The sequence below is a fragment of the Coturnix japonica genome, chromosome 3, assembly GCF_001577835.2.
Source record: "Coturnix japonica isolate 7356 chromosome 3, Coturnix japonica 2.1, whole genome shotgun sequence".
NCBI lineage: Eukaryota > Metazoa > Chordata > Aves > Galliformes > Phasianidae > Coturnix > Coturnix japonica.
This window is the reverse complement of record NC_029518.1, coordinates 46,280,273-46,306,697: the sequence shown is the minus strand read 5'-3', so window position 1 is coordinate 46,306,697 and position 26,425 is coordinate 46,280,273. Positions and strand designations below refer to the sequence as shown.

Genomic DNA, 26,425 nt, shown 5'->3' with positions numbered 1-26,425 from the left:
AAGATAGGTTGTAGACGAGTACTCAGCCATCAGGGAGAAGTGAGAGGAAGAGGCTGGACTTTTCCGTAGCCTGATTACTGAGCAACAGCATTCCAAAAGCTGTTCTAAATTGCACTATGGTAGGACAGAAATGCAGTAAAAGGGCAGTACAGGAAAAGACTTCCTTCCCTGTGACTATACGTAACATAAATGCCGACCTACATTGAGATAACATCTTCTTAGCAGCAGAATCCCAACTCAAAATGCAGAAAATAAAACTGAATGTACATACAGCAAACAGATTTGAATACTAAAGAAAATATAAGCAGTGAAGAAATACGGTGGTAAGTTTTATGCCAGGAAATAGTAACATGCTTATTTTCCCCGCCTCTGAGGAAAATAATGTGCGTTAATTTAAAGGCCATAAAAGAACGCTGCTGCATTGCAACTGACCATAAGGTATAATTTACAAGACCACTAGAATTTAGGATATATACCACTCATAGAAAAATAAATCTTACAGATTTATTAACACTTTTCAGACTTCACAATTTCACCACTTAATTCACTGGGCTGTCTCAATCACATCTCATTTTATTTTTTTTTTTCCTTAGAACAAGATTTGTGCACTTAGATTGTAAAATATTTGCATACACACACTTGTCTATGAGCACCCACTGGGTTAATGGATTGTAAGTTAAATGATTATTATGTGATCCGGTATCTTTCGAAAAACCTACTATTCTGGTTAACTTACAGCTAAATTTCAAAGGTACAGATACAGTTACTTCCGGGATATTAATTCTGATCTCAGAATAAGAGTAAAATACTCATTTAATAATAAGGAGAGTGGTAAGAGGAACAACACTAGTTATGATCACTCATCTCCTAAAACAAAATAGTTTCTTTTAATCGGTCTGCATTCCAAGAGTTTTACTATCAAGTTAATTAATAGACTCCTACACTAATATCTAAATGCCAAGCAATTAATGGCACTGAACTATAAATGGCTTTGTCTTTGCTCTCGTAAGGTTATTTTATAAAGCAAATGCAATTCTATCACTTCAGTGATTTAATGCAGGCTTTGTGAGGTTAATATTCCCAAGCAGTTGTAGAATAAAGAACTGCTTTAATTAACCTTCTGTGATTTAAATACTGAAAGAAATCAGAATTTAGAAACTTTAAACAATACCACTGTAACAACAACACTACTGCCATTCTGTGGATCAAAGCCAAGCCACTAACTGATCTGAGAACACTGAAAAGCACATTTACACATTTGTAACCTTGAAAAAGACAGAACACACTTTTCTACACAGAACACACCGAATCCATGACAGATTTCACACAGTGTTTGTAGTTGAGGCAAGAAGTCTTCCCGTTCGGGATTATTTACTTATAAATACCATTTTCTTGAGTTGGTAAAAAATAGGAGCTGCTTTTGAGCTGCAGAGATTTTTTGTTACTGTTCACTGAACCTACAAACTCACCGCATGCAAACAATTGGCTGCTTACAAAGAACTGGCAGACAGGAGTTAAGACTTCCCTCTTCCCCCAGACCAATTTGCTCTTTTCCCACTTTAGCAAAGAAGGGGCTCGTATTACCGGTGGTTCTTGATGACACTGCGCACTAATTTCATCAGGATTAGGGCCTCCACATAGTTCATCTTAAAAGCCAATGAGATGGGATACATTCTTACCAGGTTTAGAACTATAAAAAAACAAAAAAACTCTCCAAGTCTGAAAAATTAACACCTATGATAAATCGAGATACAAAAAAAGAGAGGGTTTTGACACACTTCCTTGAATGATACAAACAGTGCTGAACAGACAGCACTTTCCCCAGATGAACAACAAGCAGCTATTCCCACTGCTGGGAGAAGATGTAGCGCAACAGGAGTCACAGTTTCAGCAAACTCCTGAGCTGATTAAGCAACCTCAGCCACAGAGATAAACAGACCCAGGCTCAGTGCTAACTTGGTGTTACTACAGCATCATGCTTACAAGATGAGACTTTAGAAAAGCAGAAATTAGACTAGCTGGCAAAGACTTTGACCAGCTATAAGCATTCACTGAATGTATACCAGTTCAAACATCATTTGCCATTTCTGAAAACATTACACACTTAAGAAAGAAAAAAAAAGAAAAAAAAAAAAAAGAAGTATAAATTAACTTTATGTACAAGCACAGTTCTTAAATTTTTGACTTTATGTATTTATTTACTTATTTATTTTTAAACCACAGCAGCGTGTAGCAAGGCAGGGAAACTCCTTTTTTTTTTGAGAGGTTCTGGCCATTGGTGGCTTGCCTATCAGCCAAGATTTGAATGCTGGTGTGTGAGTTTGGAAGCCTTCGCTTCCTCCCCACAAGTCTATCCAAGCTTCATTACAGATACAAAAATCAAGGCTGTACCCTGATTTTTGATATGTCTGATATCCCTGAAGCAGGTTAGCAACAAAGTGCTCAGAGTACCAAGACAGATGTCTTCATTAAAAAAGAAAAAAAAGGCATACTGTGTTGTTTTTTTTTCCATGACCCCAAATTCAGGCCCCACGGAAAGGAGGCTGGAAAAGCTGGGAGCAGTAGTTACAGAATAGTTATGTGTGATGACTTTCACCTGGCCATTTTCTTGTCAGAGATTTCTCTGCTTGCTACATACTCTCAAATCTGCCTTGTACAAGCCAACCAAGGTGCATACAACAGCAGTTAAGAGTTCTTAAGCTCCAAATTTGGGGTTGAATGGTTTAAAGGAATAACCTCTCCTTTGTACTTCTTTACCTTGGCAAGAAAATAATTACTTTTAAACAGAAAATAAGCCCAGCATTTCAGAACAGCATGCAAAGAGGCACTAGACACCTCTGCTGTGAAGAGAACGGAAGCCTTGAAGGATTTATGGTGCACAAGTAGCAGTTGCCACTTGCTGCTGAGGATGGCAGGCACCAATCTCTTCCGAACATTAAGCTTGCTTATGGGTTCTCATATAACTATAATAGCCAACATTCACAAAGAATGCCTTCCTATATGGCTGGCAGCAAACATCAGTTTAACACACAGGCGTGTTTTTTTTCCAGATTTCCTGTGGTTCATAATACAACGAATGCTAAGAGCAGCCACTCACAATGAGTACATGAGCACAACACAAGAGTTAGAGGACAGGAGGACAAACAATCCTTATTATACCTTTACGCTTTGGGCAGCTGCACGTTACTTGTAAGCCCCATGTTTAAGTTCTGCAGGAGTTAAGACTGAACTATGGTACCATCGAATGCTAATTCTGCACCAGTTTCTAATAAAAGAGCGGGAATTTTATTAAAAAGAATAACTGAGTTTAGGTATAAAGCTTTAATTTGGACTCACTGAGAATTATCTGTGTTACTAATGTATTTCGATATCTGCATGCTACGCTATTGTTCCCAACTTACAACAGCAGCATTTTTTGTACTATTACACCCCCAAACAGCTTGCCAGCATTAATTAATGTGCTGCTTATTTCACTGCTAAAGGAACTTTAGCAGCTCGCGTGAAATTGGAAAACAAAACTTCATCCTCATGGTACCAAAATCACTTCAATAATTTGACGCATTTTGCCACAATACAGTTTGTTCTGTTTTCATGACAGTCATACAGCTTGGACATGAAAACAGATTAATTAGTTTCACATTTTGTTCACATTTTCAAAGACTGTTTCAAATGGGGGTAATGCTGTCTGTGTCCCACCTTGCACTGACTCAGCGCTACAAACAGATGTCCGCAGGGAACATTCCCACAACAGTCTCAGGCTGCTGACTGAGACCAGCTCAAACCGAGCTGCCAGTTCAGAAACAGACCTGAAATTTATGGCCACTCAGAGCCCCCTGAACAGAACCAAATCAATTTATTCCAGTTATTAGTACGAAACAAACATTTTATGAAGAACAACTGGCTCCTACAGGAGACATGTTCAATGTACGGCCGCTCTTAACTCTCCTCAGCCTTCAGAGCAGCACTGCTTTCCCACCCCAGTGGCCCCAAGCCAGGGCTCTCTGCACAGAGTTACTCCTGAACTGCACACGTCTGTCACCTGCAGGCCTCAGCAGGAGAAAGCAGCCCCCATCTTGCTCTGACCCCTGCTCTCCAACTGCAGAAAGCTGTCTGTAGGGCACTGGAAGGATCTGCTGATCCCCAGAGGATAGAGCTTCCTTCTAGAGGGTCTTTGGGGCAGTGCCCAAGCAAGGCCCGTGTGTGCTAATGCATGTACATGGGCAAACAGTGATAGGGCAAGGGAGAATGGCTTTAAAGTAAGACAGGGGAGACCTGAAGAGAACATAACAATGACTGGACAAGGGGGAATGGTCTTAAACTGAGACAGCAGAAGTTTAGGTTAGATATTAGGAGGAAGTTTTTCACACAGAGGGTGGTGACGCATTGGCACAGGTTGCCCAAGGAGGCTGTGGATGCCCCATCCCTGCAGACATTCAAGGCCAGGCTGGATGTGGCTCTGGGCAGCCTGGTCTGGTGGTTGACGACCCTGCACACAGCAGGGGTTGAAACGACATGATCATTGCAGTCCTTTTCAAGCCAGGCCATTCTATTATTCTATTTAGGTTAGATGTTAAGAGCAAATTCTTTCCTCAGAGGGCAGTGAGGCACCTGCACAGGCTGCCCAAAGAAGCTGTGGTGCCCCATCCCTGGAGGTGCTCAAGGCCAGGTTGGATGGGCCCTGGGCAGCACTGCCCATGGCAGGGGTTGGGACTGGGTGGACTTTAAAGTCCCTTCCAGCCCAAATCATTCTGCAGTTCTATGATTCCTCTCCCCCTTGTTCGGTGGACGTGAACATTAAGATACCACAGATGGGAAAGATGGTCTTCCACTGTAAGCTCTAGGGTTTGGGTCAGCTTTTAAAACTCATTTAAATGAAATATATTAGCAAGGGCATCTTGTTTGTTTGCTTGTTTATAAAACATTTTATCCTTTTATTTAAAAGGAGCCTGAAGGACCTGGCTGTTCCTTTAAGGCATTCTTTAAAAAGTCACGGTCACCACAAGGGAATGGTTTAAAACTACATACAAAAAACTCTTTGTGCACACTTAACCAGGAAGAGCAATGCCCCAGAAAGATGCAAGCACCAGATCCACATCAAGGATCTGCCACACCTTTTTCTCCTTTCAGTCTCATAGTTGCCTTTGAGAACAAGGATTAGCAGAATTTTGCCCCAACCTGGAAATCTGTGAGAAGAAAGATTCCAGGAATGCTTTAAACAAAAGATGACTTCAGGATAACAGTAACGGGTGTAGAATAAAATCATCATTTTTGTTTTAACAAGGTTGAGATCGTAATTATTTTTTTCAGTTCTGCTTTATCTGTCAGAAAAAAAATGATAGGTTCCCAACTCATATAATAACACATTAAATCTCGAGGGTATGATTCTCTCTCAATACAAACACACGCTACGTAAAACAAAATATTACACGGATGTTTCAAAGCTACTTGGAAAGTATAATAACCCCAAATATACATCGAACTATCTTAACAAAATAATGTTTAATGATGACAGTTTAAGTTTGCAATTACATTACATTCTCGAGAAAAAATATCACTACTAGTTATGGCAAAAGATTTAGAACTGCAAAAGCAACTGATGCGTTTATTCATTTATATGCCATTTCAAGATGAAAAACTATGCCAAGGGCAACACTCCAGTAGTATAACACATCCTTCTCTTTTTTTTTTCTTTTAAAGATCAGTAAAGGTTAAAAAAAAAAATAAAAAAAAAAAAGTATTAAAAACACGGAGATATCTACATCTACTGGCAATATCTAATGATCAATGAATCTGATGCTCCTTCAATAAATATGCTTAAAAATAAAGCTCTTTCTTTAATGGATTTTACACAGCAGGCTCCCGATTTGAGGAGGAGATGACTGAGTCTGGCTTACAATACAGCTCTGTAGTAAACTATGCCAATATTAGTATCAAATCACCCCTTAAGAAACTTCCTTTCTTCCACCAAGCAATCCATTTTACAAAGATCTAAACAACTTACAATTTAAACGTTCAAATAAATTCCATTCTCCTTCTTCCTCTCTATATTTATTTCAAGAATGAGAAGCCACTAGTCGCTGGAGCAGACCCAGAAATTATTTTATCTGTTTACTTTTATCGACAAGATTGCATATTGCATCCAAGTGAGTCAAAGAAAAGGAGCAATGGCCTCATACATCCACAATACGTGAGAAATGGAGATGAGAACCAATTCAAAGGCGCAGCACTAGGAATTATACTTGACTGAAGAAGCTCACTCACATTCTAACAGTGCAAAAATACAACATTATCTGTATGAAACTTGGTATCAGTTTTCTTCACATAATAAAATAGTCAATACAACACACTGTAGGATTTCACATAAAATGAAACTGGTGGCACATAAAAGCCCACCATCAACCCAGAATAAACCCTACTTCCAGTTTGATAATCTCCAAAACACAGAAATTATAATAGGAAAAAGAAGGCAAATTACTGAGCAGTTCCATTTCTCTCGTCTGGACTCTCTGTTATCTGGAAGCAAAACCTGTTGAATTACACTTCCATCACAAAGAATGCAGTCATGGCAATGGCTTATTTACCCTAAAACAGGACATTAAACTTCTGCAACTCACAACTGCTCCCATTACAAGTTCAGCTTCCAGTCTGTAAGGAACTGAATAGGATTTCACAGATGCCTACACAGACTGAGTCAGGAAAGCTGATCAAATTGCACAGGACATACTCTTATTTACATATGAGAACCCCTTAATATCAGTTAAGACTTTTTAAATGTTTCGTAATTGAATTTTCTAATCAGCTCAGTCAATCTATATTAGAAGTCTCGAGGAGAGTGTGCAACTATATTTTTTCCTGACAGCAAAAGCGAATGAGAAGGATTTTCTCTTAGGCATTTTCTCCTACCTCAGTATCTACAAGCAAACAAATCTTCTGTCTCCCTGGCCATAAACCCGAGAAATAATTTTTGCTACCTGCTTTGTGCCACCCAAACTTCAATAATCATCCACAGTGACTGTATTCTTTTTTCTAAGTTAATACCCCTTTTTTGTTTGTTTGTTTGTTTTTCCTCTTCAAAACGATTTCCCTTGTCAAGAAGGCAGGGAAGCATAGTCAGCATTTTCCAGAACCAGGAAAGAAAATAATACCTCATTTTAAATCTAACGAGCATTTGGCCGTCATTCAAGGTATATAGATAATGAACCAACAGTCTTCAAATGCAGTTTTCCGCTGTAGCAGTAGAATAAAAGGAATATCCAAGCAACTAAATGAATGCCTTCCATGTTGCTAGCTACCTTGAACAGCACTGTCCTTTTATTTATACCTCCTTACTGATATAACTTCATATCTTGCCACATTTCATATTTAAGCTGTAAATGTTTTGGAGGCAAAGACTACCTTTCTTGTTATTTGCTACATACTTGTAGAATACATAGGATAATAAAGTACTGAGCCACAGCTGAGGCTCCCAGAGACTTCTTCATTATTATTAGAATGATCTCTAGGCCACGCTCTCTAGGAAGAATACTTGGTTTCAGTATTATGAAGCTTACCTATGATTCTGACTAGCCACTACATAGCAAAAATGTCTCCAGAGGCCTCCTTCTCTTCTCTAGGCCAACAAGGCTACAAGTATCAACTCACACATTCCTCAGAGTCCGTTCAATTAAATAGCAGTATTTGTTAATGACAATTTTGAGCACAATAAGCAACAAAAGTCAAGATTTTTAAAGAAATGATTAACAGAGTACAGAAGACATGAACTGAATTCACTTGCAGGCCAAAAAGAAGAGCAGAACTAAGGATGACAGAACTAGTCCTTGTAAGATTGAGATAATGGTGTTTTAAGAGTGGGGACAGAAATCAAGATATGCTAACTGGTGCAACAGACATTGCATGGTTTTATGGTTTATTTTTAAATTAGAATATATAAAAATAATATTAAAATCTCCCAGAATCCCTTCTGGAGCTGAAACCTCCCTTCTCCCTACCTATGTCCATTGCCCCTAGTCCCTCCAATGTGTACCTCTGAGGTAAATTTAACTTTATACTCCACTCCATACCCCCAGTAGATGGTTGTGAACAGCAGTAAGATCAAATTCAGTGAACTCTGCCCTTAAAATTCCTAGAACTCGATGAATGTCTACTCCTATTTCACTTGCTAAAATTTCAGTCAACTAAACTCTCATTTTCAAATAATTTTTCAAAAGTTAATCAATCATAAGTAAGCAGAGGCATATGTGCTTAAGTAAGCACAGTTTTAGAAGTCCTTGTTTAAGAAGTCAAACTTGACATACACTCCCAACATTTTGTTATCCTAGGGTTAATTTACATATTGTACTTCACAGTAACTCTATTATGCATCATCAACAGAGAAAAAGCACTGGTGGTGAAGCATCAAAAGTACTGACTTCAGTGCCATGAAAAATTTCAGGTGTAATTCCCAGACCTAAAGGTTACCAAATGCAAGGCTGTGTACATTACTCCTCACCAACAATCTGCATCTGCAGATTCAGGCAAAGATGTCTGTTTATCTTGAGACCATAGTTTCATGCTTGGTGCCTGGATTTAGATAACCAGATCTTCAAAGTAGTAGTTTGGATACAACAAGGCTACTGTCTTCTACCCGTGAGTCTCTCCCAGACTTCTTCTTCATCTAATTGCTCTGAAGTCTGTAATATATGGTAGGTTTTACTCCCATTTTGCCTTTATCATCCTCTGATGATTCCCACTCTTCTACGATACCCTCCACTTTACAGATTTCCACTTTATTAGCTATGACAACAACAACAAAAAAGAAGTAATTGGAATGAATATCAGCAGATAAATCAGTATCTTGTTATTTCCTAAGTCCTGCAGAGTGAGCATGTCCTCTGTATTTTTAAACTAAAATACTCAATCCATTCAACTGACAGTATTCAAAATATGAAGAGGTGTTCAAGGCAGCAAAACCCATTTCAATTTCACAGACTGCGATATGTAGACACTGGAAGAGCTGTGTTTCTTCTCCCTCATAGCTGTATTACTAAGCATTCATCTGCTAAGATTTTACCAAGATGCTTATGAACACTACTTTCAAGTTATAGACAATCCAAGCATTTAATGCCAAAATAAGAACGGAGAAAATTGAAGTCAAGTGCAATTTCTGAAGTCAGTTACCTATAACTGTATACCTATAAGCTGACTTCATCTATAACTAGAGATGGAAAAATTTGACATTTACAAGAATAACACAAATACAATTAAAAAATCTATTCAATAAATGATCCAGCATTTTAATGAAAAATGTTAACACTCTCAATGGAATTTTAAAAAGTAGATGAAGAAAAATTAACATGTAATTACACAGTGAAATCAGCACAGCTTAATTTTAAAGTCAAAAGAATCTCCTGCATCACTGCTACTAACAACATCTTTCGTTAAGTTTACTTTGTACACTATTTTTATTCCAAACCGAGATTTCTACACTGTACCAGCATTATCCCAACTGATATCCACACCTGACAGAATTCCCCAGTGATCTGAAGCAAGTGCTGATGCTTTCACTAATACCAGTCTTGAGCACAGCTCACTTTTGTTAGGTTTCCCAGGATGGTGAACAAGCTTTAGCTTCATCATTCCACTTCCAGGCCAGCTCTATGTGATTCACAGAGCTGAGGCTGCACACAACTTAGCTTACACATGCAGCTTTATCAGCTACAAGCATCCATTTTGTTCAGTATCTAACATCCATGTATTTCTCAAGCTCTCGGACACTATCACTTCTGATCTTAGTTAAAAACAGAATCATTTAAAATGAACTTTAATAGCCAGCACATAAAATACAATCTGAGAACTGAAAAGCATATTGAATTACACATCTTTACTAACAGGTTGGGCAAAGTAAATAATCAAAGTAAAAGCTGTAATATCAATTATAAAAATATCTTAGAAAGCTCTCACGACAATGCAGCTACAAAATGCCCTTAAATCATCTGTCCTAAAAAATGAACCAACACTAAAAACAAAATAACACTGACCATATTGGGTGCGGGAGCTCTTGAAATGTTTTGTGTGGGGAAAACAAAACAAAACGAAAGAAAACCCTTGAGGTCCACCAACATCTGATCCATACTTGTTTTTAAATACAGAATTAGTAGCTTCTGAGGTACAAATATCAGCCACATTCAAAAAAGGTGATATAAAAGAAATCCTGAAAGTGTGTGTGCATGTGCATATCCTCTGAGACTTTTCAGAAGGATGTTGACTGACTCACAGAATCACAGAATTGTAGGGGTTGGAAGGGACCTCTAGAGATCATCGAGTCCAACCCCCCTGCCAAAGCAGGCTCCCTACACCATGTCACACAGGTAGGCATCCAGGCGGGTCTTAAATTTATCTCCAGAGAAGGAGACTCCAAGTATTTCATTTTGTTTGCACCAGCATCATCCTGAAAAGAGGTCGGGCAGGCTTTGTTCACCTTGCATAGAATGTTTCATGCTCCAGGACAGTGCTTACCTGCTGGGCCTGGTATCTCTGCTGGGCCTGTGACAGATACTGTGCCTGGGGTGGCAGGTGCTGCGGCTGCTGGTTGTAGTACGGCTGCTGGCCCTGCTGGCAGTAGCCACTCACGCCTTGCTGACCATACTGCGGCGGTATCTGTTAGGGGAGTCAAGCAAAGCAGGCAGTGAGTAGAGACACAAAGCTGAGTTCAGTTACATCTGTAGGCTAACGAGCCTGGTGGCAATATCCTCAGCTACAGCCCGCACCCCCCATCCTGCTGATCTCATACTCAACAGCCAACATAAGCTCTCAGATCCTCCTGCCTGAGCAAGAGGAGCAAGCTAGAGCACTCTCTCTAGTCTCCCTTTTCAGGGAGGACTTCTAAGGAAAATGCCATCCTTCTGAACATCAGAATCCCAAAATGCCCAGGCTTAAAATACGCAGGCAGTTATTTTAAATGTTTGCTCTCCATAGGCACATCTACAGAAGAATCACTCTGCTGCAATGACCCAAAATCAGAACTGGATGTAGCGGCACAACTTTAAAATAGACACTGAAAGAGAAATACCAATTTTTTCCAAAGCAAGAAAGTACTCGGCTTTGTGATTATTTTTTTTTTGTCCATAACCCTCAAGTTTGTAGTCTTCATATGTGCAAGTGCATTTAAGCTTTACATGAAAAACTCATGGTTTGAAGACACATAGTTTCTATAAAGTTCAATCTCTTTCTCCTACATCTACTACGATAAGTCATGTTCAACAACAAACAAACCAAAAAGAGCACAGCATAAAATGAACCATTAAAAGTCCTATGAATGGACAAAGGTGCATGTATCATACACCGAGAAATCCTCCCCACACACTGAAAATTAAAGTCATAAACAAAACCAAGTCAACTACATTTTGTCATACGAATTTCTGTAGCAGTTGGGTGGTAAGCCTTCTATAAGCTGGCATTTCTTGAGATATTTAACAGAGCAGACATGCAACAAGCCCAATTCTGTCTGTATTACCCAATTTAGGTATCAGTTTTCTCCCACAGACACCAGTATTATTTATAATATTTTACATGAATGCTACGTGCAACATAGAATTTCTCCCACCTGAAATAGATCTCCGATTTGTCCTGAACATCTCTGCCCTAAGCAAATATCTCGGATACCTGAGTACCTCTGAAATGCTTTGATCTCGTATTTGTTCCCACTGAGTCTCAGATACTCTGATAAATCTGTTTACTCAACACACAGACACATGCCTACTCTACCTGAAGTTAGCTTACCATATTCACTCAACAATACAGTGCTATTTACTAGGCAATAACAATAATATAAAGTCAAATTTAAACACATGTTTAGCTGTTTGGTTTTTTTGAACTATCACAACTTCATCTGTTTCTACTACTTTCACCAGGAGCTGGTAGTCCTACATCTTGCTAGCTCCTTAAGTCAACACTTGAAATCTACTTTGGCACTTTTCTTCCTTGCACATTAGTTTCCTTCAGCACTACTTTACAGATATGTTTGTGTTACCACATTTACCTTCTTTAATGAACATTTGTAGACTGAAGGGATGTGTTGAGAAGACTACATGGTTCAAAAGCATGAACCATGCCACTGCAAATGAAGACGTGGAGATTCTGGGTTATTGAGTGAAGCTGATGAGAAGAATGAAATAATGAAAACAAGCATACAGGCTGCAGATTGATCAGGGTGACAGGTAGTAAACCCAACAATAAATTGCCTTCTACACAAAGGGTGAAAGTAGTAGAGAAACTGGATAACTGGAATATCAAGCCTCAGACTAAAGCACCAACAGAAGTCCTATGACAAATCCCATAGATGAAGTCAATTAGCAGACACTTTTGCGTCATCCCAGGAAACAAATACAAATGAAAGACAGCTGATGACAAAGTAAGACTTAAAGGAAAACAGAACTCCAACTCTTGAAGTAGCAAGAGTCTGGAGTTTGTTCTCATCAGGAGGAACATGTGTTTGGACTGCCTGGCATGGACAGAATATGGCTACACTGACAACAGTGTGCTATAAAGGGTCATAGACAAATGGAAGATTTCAACTTCTTGCCTGTAGACTGGGCAAGTGGGATACAGTGCAGAGTCCAGAGTATCAGATCACTGCTGAAGGCTGTTCCACAGAGCTGCAGCTAAGAAAGGCCGCACGAAGAGCCAATGCCTTTGGCTGAGTCCTGAGCTGCAGGAATCATCTTGTTCCAAGCCTACAGCTGCAGAACCACAATGTATCAGTGACCGCAACACAGCTAAATTGAGCATCCCTACAGGAACAATGAAAACCCAGGAGTCTCCTGTTGTTGTTCTTAACTTCAAAGAGTCTACCTACATAAAAAGGAGAAAGCTTGTTAAAAGGAAGCTCAAACAGACAGCTAGGAGAAATAAAATCTGACTGGCAGCATCAAAGCTGCTTAACAACAACCACATGGAAAGCAGAGAACCAATATTCACCACCTACTAAAGACCTGAGAAGAGCAAAGGGACATCAGCATGGCTTATAGTTGGTTTCCACAATCAATGAGGCAGCCTTGGATAAGTCAACACCAAGCCCAAATGTAAAAAACAAAACAAAAAAAAAAACCAACAACCTATAAACTCTGGCAGTTCAAATGTAGTAAGGCAGAACAGAAGGAATTGGAAGAACAGCTAGGAAAGGGAAACAAATGAGCAAGGAGTCATTTCTTCAAATACATCAGGAGCAGAAGGTCCTTCAGAGTCTGAAGTGCCAAATGATGATCAAGGTATATAAGGAGATTCAGAGAAAAGCTTATTGCATGCACTATGGAAAAACCTTGGGAGTCACTGGCATCCCTCTTCATGAGTGACTCTAAGAATATGTCTGAGTATGATGGAACTAATCATGGAGCAAACTGACGAACAAACAGTAAGTCATGCTAAAGATGAAACAATCCATAGATCTAAATGGACTCATGAACAAAATATCTGAATTATGAATGGTGGTATGTAACCTCTAACTCAGAGATGCTTTGGTATGCAAGAAATTAAGTACAGTTTTAAAAGAAAATTGAGGAGTGGAAGGCTGCAAAGAACTGATGGCTTGTGCTCATTTATCCAGTACAAGCAAGAATGAAGATGCTAATTAACAAACATGGACTTCCAAAGGAAGAATCCCTCTCTTCAGACTTATTAGATTTATTAGAAAGGGCCAAATGCAAAGGTTCTGAGAAATGCAGTGAGAATGATCAAAGATATGGAACAAGGGGTACATAAACTAGAACCCTTCAAGTCTAGAAAAGACAGCAGGAAATGAGAATATAATGGAAAGTTACACAGTCATTGCATCCAACACAACTAGAAGGCATTAGATGAAGCTAGAAAAAGCAAACTTCAAACTGAGAAACAGGCAGGTTCTCTCATCACAGAAGTAGCTGACATTTTAAACTCCTTGCCAAACAATGTTTTGAAAGATAAAAGTTTATGTGGACTAAAGCAAAGACTGGACAATTTCAGAGAAGATACATCCTCGGAGGGTTACCAAATATACAGAGCCACATCTGGCTCAGGAAGACTCTGAGCTGAAAACAGCTGAAGGCTTGGAGAGTGCTGGGGGAAGTATCATATGCTTGCTTTGTTCCAACTCTTCTCCGGGCATCCAATTAAAGCGTCTGCTGGAGATGGGATACAGGCTACATGAAACCTTGATCTGACCCAGTGCAGCCATCCCCATGTTCTAACGGTCTCTTTGCAAAGCATGTTTCTCTCCTGCAAGGGAGAAAAGCAAGGGAACGTTGACCTGCAGGATACCTCAGTAATAAATTAAGTAACCTGAAAGGGGAAATAACACCTTCACTGCCAACAGCTGGGGGACCGCTCCAAGTTCTTAAATATTTTCTCGAGTGTTCTGCTTCCAGACAGCAGTATCAAAGAGGGTACTGGGCTCTTCCTCTGACCTTAGGTATCAGTTACTTACGTTAGATTTTTCCTCCATGTTCTTTCAATCTAAGCTGGTTTTTGTGTTGTTTTTGTTTGTTTGCTTTGTAAGAATACAACAACAACAACAACAAAAAACTCACACATGGTAATCCTGGTACTCTGGATGTCACACAGACAGTGCAGTGACCCATCATCACTGCCTTAGCAGAATACTCAGTATAATTTCTGTGGCTATTTAAATAAATAACAAACAACAGCATGCAAATTAATCCTCCTGCTTTATTGATGTGGATCACAAGATACCGCTTATGGACAAATGTTTATTAAACAGCATATAAAGAAGCTTAATTAAGATCTCCCCAGAACAAAACAAATCTGAAGCCAATTACTTACAATGCCTGGAGTGAATGACCCAAGCATCATCTTTCTTCTTAAGGTAATAATAGTTCCCTCCCTTTCTGCCTTACGCCCACATCTGTTATGATGTACACAACACAGCAGACCAGGATTTGGGAAGCTTCAGCATACCTGTGGTAAGATATACGTTCTTGGGACAGTACAGTGAGAACGAGTTTGAATATATTTCTGTGCAAGCACAGAAACTGCAATAATTGCTTTCCAACCTATCTGATTTGCAGAGCACAAACAGCATTATTCTGGGAGAAGTACGACTGACCACTGTGATTAAGCTACTCTGATGGTCAAGAAAGAAAGGAATAGAAGAAAAGAAGGATAAAAGTGGCAGACAGAATGAAGAGGTGAGAGAAATCCAATTAAACCTATAACTTATCCCATTATCTTTAATTCTTGCTTGCAGAAGGGGTCTTACGAAAGACATTCTTTGTCCAGGAAATGCCTTGATAATAATGGAAGTTTTAAGCAATTTTTGCATGCATAATCCATAGCTAATGTCAAAGGAGAAGGATCATTAGACAACATTACAGTCATCGTAACTTTTAAAATTAAAATGTAACAGAATTAGTGTGTTAGCACAGGTACACTAATAACACCAGCAATATGCAGCTACTGCACTTTTAAACCATCCTAATGGCTAGGTCCAGTCAATAACGGAAGGGACTTCATATGTTCCCTGTGACAAAAAGTTCCACCAAGCCACTTCAGGTCTCTCCTGAATGTTCATCTGTCAGCACGAGATACGCATAACAAGGAAACAGCACTGGCAGCATTGGCCATTGCAACTCTTTTACTTGCAGTCTCTCTGGTGCTCAAAATCAGAAGGCAGGCCCTGCTCAACTTCAGAAGCAGGCATCAGAACAGCTCAGAAGTCTTGAGGGATACAGCCATAACATAAAAACCCGAACAAGGGGTGGCACTAAACCACATTTCCAGAAAGGTAACTCCAATGGCAGGGGAGATAGTCAGAGGAAAGGGCAACTGTAGCAACTGTACCTGATGCAACAACGTATACTTTGCTGAGAAACAGTGAAACAAACTCCAATACTGTGAAATAAGTACTGTTTTCAGCAGCAGTCATCAGTAACATTCCATTTTCCTATTAACTGTAACACTGTAATCACATAGAAATTAAAATACAAAATGTATAGCAATTGGGATTCCCAGGGAGGTATACCTGATAATTCTAAGAACTGAGGCAGTGCATTCATGCAGCCAAGAAAACACCATTATTCAAAAATAATTTAAACTATTTTAATTTTACAGGGGTGATTTCAGTATTAACTATAAAGCAGCTGTTACACAATTCCCAACGTCTGCCCCCTCAATCTTAAATGCCCAAAGTCAAGCATCCACCAAAACGTAAGAATTTTCCCCCATACATTTAAACCAGGCATTTTTCCTTACATTTGAATAGGAATAGGCATATGGGAAAATTACCCTTTCACATACTTATAAAAATCCAGTTCATACCTAGAACTTTCAAGTTCACATAAGTGCAAGGCTTGAGTAGAGCATTTAGCTGCATTACAGTAAGAGGAAAATATAACACACTTGCAGCATAGGAAAATCCTTCAGCACACATTCAGTGGCAGTGAAGACTCTATCACGGTCAGTACACTGTGGAACTGCACCAACCCCAGTGTGCTTGAGCACGTACACATCTTTCTCACAATGGCAAATAAATAAATAAATAAATCTAAAAGCAAATCAAGTAAAAAGCTGTGTTAATGTTGAGATTATTAATGAGAAATATATCAGAAACCCTGATGCTAAGGTATTTATTCATACAATCTGCAAATTTTATTACGACTTATCGCTTGTATCTTTGACCTTTTGACAAGACATTGGTTACAACACTCACCTACGTCACTGCCTTTCCTAGACTACCTGCCTTCACATTTCTGTGTGAACTTAATCTTATTAAGAGACTTCAAAATATTAACATTGGGCCTGATACGGGCGCACCCTGACCCAAAAGCACAAAACAAAGGGGGAGAAATCACATTTATGTCACAGCACAATAATCCTGACTCCAGAACATGCAAGGGAGCAGATTTTGCAGAGTCATTAAATGTAAATCTATGTCGAAGACTGCAGTGCAGTACAACGATCTGCAAACCAGCTCAGACATAGGAAGAAGCCTACACCAAAATCCACGCTATGTTAATTCACCTTGTTCAGCAGAAGGGTGAAATGGGTCACATGGAGGATCATGCTCTTGTAGACAGGATGCTTCTTGTACACAAGCCAGTTAGTTTAAAAAGGTAGCTCGACTATCTTCACACTGCGCTGCAGTCTGCAATGCAGTCATAGCCTGCACTACTGTAATGTGCAGGACAGAAAGGACAGGACTTCAAACACATGTCTACGGCTCCCTTTTCCTCATAAGGTGCACAGCAGCATGTGATTACACCAGCTGTCAGAGCAATGTACACGCCATCAAATACATACCTGTCATGAGGTGTTTTCTATATACCATCTTTAACTGCAGTTTAAATAAAAGCAACAAGAGCTAATCCATTATTAGTACAGCAAATTTTCCTCTCTATCAAAAAAAAAAAAAAAAGAGAAACTATATAAAAAAATACAAAACGACAACAACAACAACAAAACCCAACCAAGAGAATATAAAAAACTACTAAGATTACATGATTAAAAAAATTCTCCAGTCAGAAAATACGGAAGTTAAGGTTCCAAAAGCAACATTAACTGAGCCATGCTGCACATATATAGCACCTTCTATTTCTGATTTATGTTGTCAAAGGCATTTCATAAAATACAGAGGATGTGAAATGTGGCTCAGTTAATGTGGCCGCTGGAATCTTATCATTTATGTTTTCTGACTTCTTATCTGTGCAACCTTCACATCTTATTAACATAGTTTTTTGCATAGACCATAGTATGGAAAAGTACTTATGTTTTATGTATTGACATATTTTTGATGTACTGAGGTTTTGAATAAGTTCACTATTCTTCACGATGAGAGCCAAATAAATAAAGACTACCACCACAAAATAGTCAATCATTTATAAGGAAAAGCAATATCTCGCCTTCCAAAAAAGAACACTTTGATTCCCTTGTCAGAAATTGATGAAAACTACCTCTGCTGTAAATGCTAAATCTATGCCACTATCAGAACCAGCTCCTGCTCCCACCTTCCTCTAAAAACAGCAAACAAACAAAAATAATAATAATAAAAAAATCTGCACGTTTTAGATGAGCTAAAATTAGTTTCAAGGGAGAAGCAGCAGCTGAATCTAAAAACAACAGGAAGATTTTTTTTCCTACTTAAGAGACTGGTATTGCTGATTTGTACACTGCTTTAGTTGGTACTAATACAGCATTTGGTCCTTTTTTTTAAAGGAAGAGAAGAAAATATGATAATCTCTAGCAACAGAACTCCATATCATTATATCCATCCCTTCAGACCAATACCACAGAGAATATTAAAACTTGGCAGTATTTCTTTTTTTTCTTCCTGAAGAGCTATTTTGGTATGTTGTATTAAAAGTACAGAGAAATCATAGCGCCTATATATATATACACACACACTTAACTGAGTCACATATCTATTCTTATACTCTGCTTTCCCTTCTTTCCTATTTTTTTTTTTAATGATAAAAACAAAAGAGACCATGTAATCTGCTTAAGTTTCTATTTTACAAACCAACAGAAAAAAGCACATCAGAAGTGCCACAACCAGTGCCAGCTTTCCTCATCTCTACAGTGACTCCAACGGCGCTTCATTAAAAAGCATACAAGAAACCTTATCCCTCACAGTATTAATAACATGAAACTCACCTATGAAATGTCAGCCATTAGCTAAAGAAAAACACAAAAGCTTGTGTTTAACCTCATTTCTAATCATATACAGAATAATTTATCACGTGGAACTTCTTGTGCATCTACAAACTACCCAGCAATCTTTCGTTCCCAAATCCTGTATTTGCCATTTATTGTGCAGGCAGTAGTGCGGCAACAGCTTGACCACTATTTCATAAATGATGGTTAAATAAATGAGTTTAAAAAAATACACACGCATCAAAATTTTTCTTCAAACAAGCTGTGCAGTGCCATTCAAACCTTCTAAAGCAAGGAACGCAAATGAGAGGTATGTGTTGAATCTGAATAGCAGGTAATCTAACTGCATGAGTAATTTTCCATTTTTATACATATATAAGGAGGCCTGACACAAGTACCGGAGACTGAAAAATCTCTTTCTTTCTATATTTTGTCTTGCATACAATCTTGGTAGCTGAAAGAGATGCAAATATTATTATTTAATTGCACCAGTGAAGAAAAGAGAAACACACACGCCCTGTTTACCACTGCTTCCCCAGTATCTTGCACACCCTCGAGTTTTCTTTCTTTCTTCCCGTCTCTTTCAAGATTGAAGGAGAGTGCTTTCTAATTCACTTACGTGCTTCTCCATCTTGATGAATACTGTCCTCACCATATTGAAGTTCAATGGCTATCAGAGCTAAATCATCTGAAATCATTTAGAGCCCTTCACTGTACCTCTTAAAAACAGCAAGAGAAGCATATAAAATGTTTCCCACAGGGGAGTGATGCAGTGTAATCTTCAGCAACTCATGCCCTTCTTCTTTTCTTACCCAAACTTGTCAAGTTTCACTAGATTATGGGGTGTCATGGACCTTCACAGTGCATGCACTCACACTCCTATAGCTGTTTATTATCTCTCTACTCCTCTTCTCCACCCTGGTCCATGTGAGCAGATCTATGTTGATGGACGTGTTTGCTTATTCTAGTATCTCACTTTCAGTGTTCCAGAACTTCAATTTCCATCCTCCCGGGGCTCCAAGTTCCTTGAGAAGTTAAATGTAACATTAAAAACCCACAGATCTGTTCTGGGAAACACTTCTATACTGTGCGGATGACAGATCACTGGTACAAGCTGTCCAGAGATGTTACAGAATCTTCACCCTTCCAGATATCAAAAGTCAATTGGATATGGTTCTGGGCGCTCTGCTCTGAGTAGCCCTGTTTGAGCAGAGATGGAACCAAACAGACATAGAAGCTTCTTTCTATCTCAACCAGTCTGTGATTCCATGTTCCATCTATTTATCACAGGTGATATCACACCAGTTTTGGGCTCCTCAGTGTAAGTGACAAAGAAGTAGTAGAAAGAGACCAACAGTGGGCCATAAGAATTATGAAAAGACTCTACTTGAGACTGTTCAGTCTGGGGAAGAGAAGGCTAGAAGATCAGCTCATCAGTGTACGTAAGTATCTGACACAAAGATGTAAAGACAATACAGTAAGTCTCTTTTCAGTGATGTCCAGTGCCAGGGCAAGTGGTAGTTGACACAAACTGATACACAGGCGGCTCCCCCTGAACATCAGGGAATACATATTTACTGTGTGAGTTGCTGAGAACTACAGCAGGTTGCCCAGGAAACTTTGTTGAGTCTCCATCCTGTTCTAAGTGACCCTGCAGGGCTGTCTGACCAAATGACCTTCAGAGACCCTCTTCTACCTCAACCACTCTAAGATTCTGTTTCAATGATGTGAAGCTGCTCTTCACATACCTCAATTTAGTGTACTGGTATGAAATTCACAGCCAAAGGACACATCCTGGTTTTGGTGTTGAACAGAGAATCCCCTGGTTTTGGCCCAGACACTTTTAATGAGATTGACACATTTGGGTTTGCTCTGTCTCCTGGGCCAGGCTCTGAACCAGTGGAGCAGAAGGTTGTTGTTATGCAAGTCATTGTCAGTTCACTTTTCTATGGGATATCTCCCTTCTAAACATAAAAAACTTGCTATGTCCAAGCAGTAGGAGGAAAGATTTACAGCTCTTTTTGTTCTCATTATGGATATCAATCCCCAAATTGTGTCCACAGCAAAGGAGGTCAACATGAAAAACATAACGTCCCAAAGCTATAATTCAGTTTTAGCAATTTCTGTGACAAATGTAGTTATTTGTCCAGTCCAAGTTCTGCAAGTTCCTCCACTAAAGCAAGATCAAAATCAAACTTGTCAACTGAACACTACAAATTCCCCACAGCAAGGAATTCTGAGGCAAACAAAATGATTGGCTGAACCAACTGGAAAAGAAAATTTGATTAAGTCTCAATCAGCCCGGTACAATGCTCTGCTGGATGATAATAAATTAACTACCTAAGATCAGAATTTCATTCCCACAGTACTATTCCCTATCACCAGTATTCCTACCAATACTGGCAAAAACTCTGAAGTACTTCTGCTTGCTTGGGAAAAAGAAAAAAAGAAAGAAAGCAAGAAAAAAAAAAGCCTCAATCCCAAACCCTTCATATTCAGAGGAAGATTCAAAGATGCACATCTTTGTGCTTTTCTCCACCCTCCTCCCCCTTCTATTGGGAACAGACAAAAAACAAGTCAGTCTCTTAAATAAGATCACTTACATAATGGGCTGAACGCTGTATCTTACAATTATAATACAGCTGTGACTTCAAATATTGCTGGAAGTATTTTTAAAAGAAAATTTTTCAGCCTCTTCCCTGTGCTCAAAGAGTTCAGATATTTGAATTATTCTACTTCTATTATTTAATTTGACCTATTACTTAGCACTGGAAAACATCAAAAGAACCCTGACAGAAACATCAAAGACACCAATCTTATAAATTCACAGTTGAAACCATATAGCACATAATAATTCTTTAAATAATTACATTTTTATTATACTCAGAATAAGATGATTACTGCAAATTATTCCTCCTATCTGTTACCGCAAGTCTGCTAGACATAAGTATCTGACTACAGATAATCCAATTCATGCAACATTGTCCTCAAAATGGAACAGAAAAACAAACAAGAAACTTTGTAACTCTAACATCACTCACAAAAGTGTTCTGACAGAATGAAAACTGCCCTCTTACGAACTTAAGAATCTACCATCCAGTTCATTTATTCACTGCGCCAAGCTAACTAAATTCTCTTATTTTTTTCCCCTTAATTAATCTCAACTCAAATGTTACATTTTATCAGTCAATCTTTACAATATCTACTATATTTTCAACACATCAAGCATCACCAGTGTATCTACACATGCTCTTTCCCTTTCTTGGAAGCTTAAAAATCCCCAAGCAAGTCTGGTCTTTTTGTGGCAGTATCTAAACACCTACTTTTGTTTTTGAGCACCAACAATATGCATTCTTACATGAAAACTAAAATACTTCTTCTCATTTATGACCAGGCTGAAGTCACATCTATCCGTAAACGAAATTAATACACGAGTGTATAATTGTAGTTTTATGCTCAAGTGCCCCAATTATGTACTTTTAAACATTTTAACAGATTTATCAGGAGCAGTCAACATCTCCAAACTACAACATCCAAAACAGTGTCTTCTGTCAAAACAGCTGCATCAAGGGCAACTTTTTCAGTTAAAAACAAAGAAACTAAAACAACTTTGGCTTTTTACTCCAACACATCTAGACCATAAGGAACGGTGGGAGCTGGCTGGTGCAGTGCATTTCATCAAAAGTAATAGCCAAGCAGGAAACCAAGTAGTTCATTTTCTTTTGTATAGCAAAATGTCCCAGGTATCCTCTGTCTTATATTGCTCGCTACAAAAGGGACCCAGACTAAGCTGGTTCAATAAGGTGACTAAGGATGTCTGTACCATTTCAGTGAGCACTCTACATTTCCCCCATTTCACTCCCAAAATAATCTTAATGCCCCCATATATTCTTTGAATATGTTAAAGAAGCTTATTAAAAAATAAAAGAATTAAAAAATAAAAAGGCTGCAGGAGGTGACTTTCTGTTTGTTGCATAAATGCATTTCTCTGCATACGTGGTAAGGAAAGGAAATCTATGTTAACCCATATGACTTTGCACAGATCTGCACTGCAAGTGCTGACATGATGTAATACGCTTTTTCATCCAGATCGATTTAAATGTGCAAATCCCTGCACTGTTTACTTTACTCTAGGAATTCTAGTTCACTTGTTTTCTTTTTAAGATACAAACTCCCAAGAACAGAGGGGAAGATAGAGACAACATGATTTTAGTTGTTTCCAATGACAAACATAGTATCAAGTTCTTAAGAAGTAAGAGGTTGGAAAACTTGGAATGATAAAAATGGCAAATATAACTATTAAGTAGGTACTTCACTGCATTGAAGAGTAACATACAAAGAAAAGAGCTTCAGGTTGACTGCAAGATGATGCGGTTGAGCCACGTTAGCAAAACTATTCCTTAGTGAGAAGAAGAAAATACACCTGGCAACCTACAGAGAAAAAAAAATCAGCACTCTGCACAAATCATACAGAAGATGTATCACCAAAATGATGGGGAGAGCCTACAGTAAGGCCACAGTCCCAAGCACCAGTCAAAATACAGGTTGCTCTTGCAGTTCTTCTCATGGTCAGGGTGGTAAACTCTTCCAGAGGTAATGGAAAAAGCACACATTCTGAGGAGAGAGCTATTCAAAGCCACAGCACAGGAAACAGCTGGATGCAGAAATGCCCCTGAGCTGCCCACCCTCCTTACAGCCTGAGTTCCTGTCTCAGGAACACGTCCTGCCTGCACGGTGGCCCAGGGCAGAAAGGTGTTCCCTGACAGGAGAGGTGGCACCACAAAATGCAGGACTGCCTCTTCTGGAAAGACAGCAAGAGGCAGTAAGGGTTGTTCACCTTTTGTACAGCACATCAGAGACCGCAGACATTGAGACACTTGGCCTACGGCATCAGACTAACCCAACTGCAGCTCCAGAGGGCCTGCTGTCATCTTTTCTTCTTTTTTTCCCAGCCCATCAGCCTCCCGTGGCCCTAGAATTTATCCAATCCTCTACCAAATCACAATATCACAGTTACAGCTTTGAGTGGAAAGGTTATGGACAGCCTTCTGCTTTGCTGGCTTAGAGCACAGAGACAACTCAACATGGTCTGATAGACCCAGAGGCAACACAAGAGAAGTGGCACTGCAGCTACCAGCTGGGCTGGTTTTGGTTGCTATTGAACAACAAAGTCCTCGGTTTTTGTTTTCCTGCGCTCTCCTGATCCTGTGCATCTAAATCCAGAATTTTCACTTTCCAAACAAGCACAACATAACATCTCCCAGAACCCAGGAGAGCAATACCATGCCACAAGAACATTGCAGCCCAAAGCTAAGCTACAGGAGAAATGTCTTTTCTTGGCTTTCAGGAAGGACACTGGCTTTTCAGGTCTCCTAAACTCAGACACAGCCATTCTGCCATAAAATACAGCCCATTTTATGCAGCAAAGCAGTCACTGCAGCTCTCACCAAGGATGGCACCCAAGGGGAGGGACACGCACACATAACTCTTCTCTCCTGCCTTGCAAGAAGCAGAAACAAACAATGAATGCATTTCAGGGACATTTTTATCAGGACAATAAAGCCGCTTTAAAAATCTGAGTGGATAATACCTGTTTTAATTAGTTTTTGTATATTATTAGGTCAGCGATCACCACTGTATGTTGGCAGTTAAAGATATAGATATCATTTGGTTCAGCAACGTTTTCCCTTATTGGCTACAATACTGTTCAGGAATGAGTATGTAAGTTTAAATCAAGCTTCTGGTTTTGACACTGCACACCTATTCAAAACATTTCAAACAACAGGCCAGTATTTCTCAGTGGCTGTACACAGCTTCAGAGCAGAGTTCACATGCTCTGAACAATAAGACGCAAGCTGCATTTCAATTTTAAAAGCAGGTATTTTCGCTACTTTGCTGGCTCTGAAATACGTAAAGTTCATTTTTGAGAGTATAAAACCAGGGAGAAAAGCTGAGGAAGAAGGACTGTCTGTTTTGGAGGGAGTACTTACCCATCTGCCCTTCTGGCCAGAGATTTAATAGATTTCTATTTTTATAAAGGACATAAGGGGAGGGGGTGGCTCCATCAGTTTCCTACAGAAACCCAGCTGCCAAACTGGATGTGCCAAAGGGGAATTTTAGGGAATTTTAAAGAGATAACCTCTGCTGAGACTGCAATGTCAGCTTTGTAACCTCATGACTGGAACATGTGCAGTGAATGCTGGATTGAAAAAGCTGTGCTATGGGAGTTGGAAGAAAGAAAAGGAGAAAACACAAACAGCGTAAACTGGGATCATTACTCTGTGATGAGAAGGGGACTGGAGCTCAAAACCACTGTTATTTCACTATGAAAAAGTACATCTATAGAGAAAGCTCACTTTGATTTCAGTATTTGTTGATAACCTATGCTCACTCCCATCCTCTCAGACCGAATACACTCTGTGCATTTTATGCTGATACCATCGTTTCATTTAACAGTCCTGTTGCAGTGTATTTTAAACAACGCATGGAGCTGAACTGACCTGTGGTTTAAAAACTCAGCACAGAAGCTGGGGGGAGGCAAGGACTGAGCAGCAAATTGAAAGGGAGAGGAATAGGAGCACCGGCAATTTAAAAACAAAGACAAATAAACAACAACAACAACAAAACCCCAACAAATAACACAACTAAGCCTGTGCTTTTTTGCAGTCTAGTTTTTCAGCTTTTGTGCTCTCAATAGGTGAAACAAAAGATGAAATGAAATCTCCTCTGTTTAAAACTATCTAGAGTCTTTCACATGCTACAATTTAAAAAAGAACAGATAGAAGTAAAAATCTATGACGTGTGCTACTATTTACTCACCAAGGTCATGATATCTGAGGAGAACAAAAAGCTAAGAAACATGTAAAACTGGGGTTCAAAACCAAGGACAACATAACAACCAAATAACCGAACCAATCCACAAATACAATAAACACGAATGCCTTTGGTGGTCCAGAAAAATACGAGTATCAAGGAATAACATTAGAAGAATTTTAGAAGAATTTTAATTGGGGATCTAGAAGGTGAAACTGGAGATTTTTACTTAGATGAGACAACTACGTTTCTGTGCTACAATACATTAACAGAGCAGTAAGGGAAGTCTCTATTGCATAAGAAACTACTACAGATCTATATATTTATGTTTATGACAACATTTTTTTTTTTTTCATCTCTTCACATACAGTAGCACCGCGCCTGCAAAATGTATCCGTTTTACTACATCTAAAATAGATGGGAAAAGATGATGTCACCACAGAGAAGTAGCAATAAATACACTTCTGCAGTGGAAGCAGGAATGCTTTATGATAAAATATAATAGCTCTTTAAAATGAACAGGAATGTTAGAAAGGTAAAATAAATTAAGTCTAAGTTGTTAAAAGTGATCTACAAGTCTTTATAATCCAATTCTCTCAACAGTTCTGATTAGCGATTGATGAATATCCTTAAGTTATAAATCTATGAAAAGAAGCTGACTTCAAACTTAAAATATCTGTGCTCCGCTTCGATTAGAAATGGGCAAAGATTAAGAAAAACCATTCTTAACGTTTTGAGGGAGCTTTTCTTGTTTGTTTGTTCTTTTTAAGTTAGTTATCAACTGAGGACTCTTAAACATGACTCAAATTTACAGTCTCCCCGCATAAGGAAAATGCTAATAGATGCCATCTTAAACAAAACGGCAGTGAGTTTAGTTGCTCCAATGTTTTCCTTCTTCCTGAGGAGTGCTTCACTGTGGATCTGCTCACTTGAGAAAAGACAAGATGATTTAACGCCGCATCTTTTCATAAGGAAAGAAATACAATCAAATAATTAG

The 26,425-nt window shown here is 38.9% G+C and overlaps 1 protein-coding gene across 9 annotated transcripts in view; it reads right to left on the bottom strand.

Moving 5' to 3' along the window:
* Positions 1 to 26,425, bottom strand: part of ARID1B (AT-rich interaction domain 1B) — a 310,448-nt gene that overhangs the window by 225,838 nt on the left and 58,185 nt on the right. For all 9 annotated transcript variants that reach the window (XM_015858267.2, XM_015858262.2, XM_015858265.2 and 6 more), the window contains exon 3: positions 10,495 to 10,635. In XM_015858267.2, the coding sequence (XP_015713753.1) occupies positions 10,495 to 10,635 (141 nt within the window). The remainder of the gene's footprint in view (positions 1 to 10,494; positions 10,636 to 26,425) is intronic.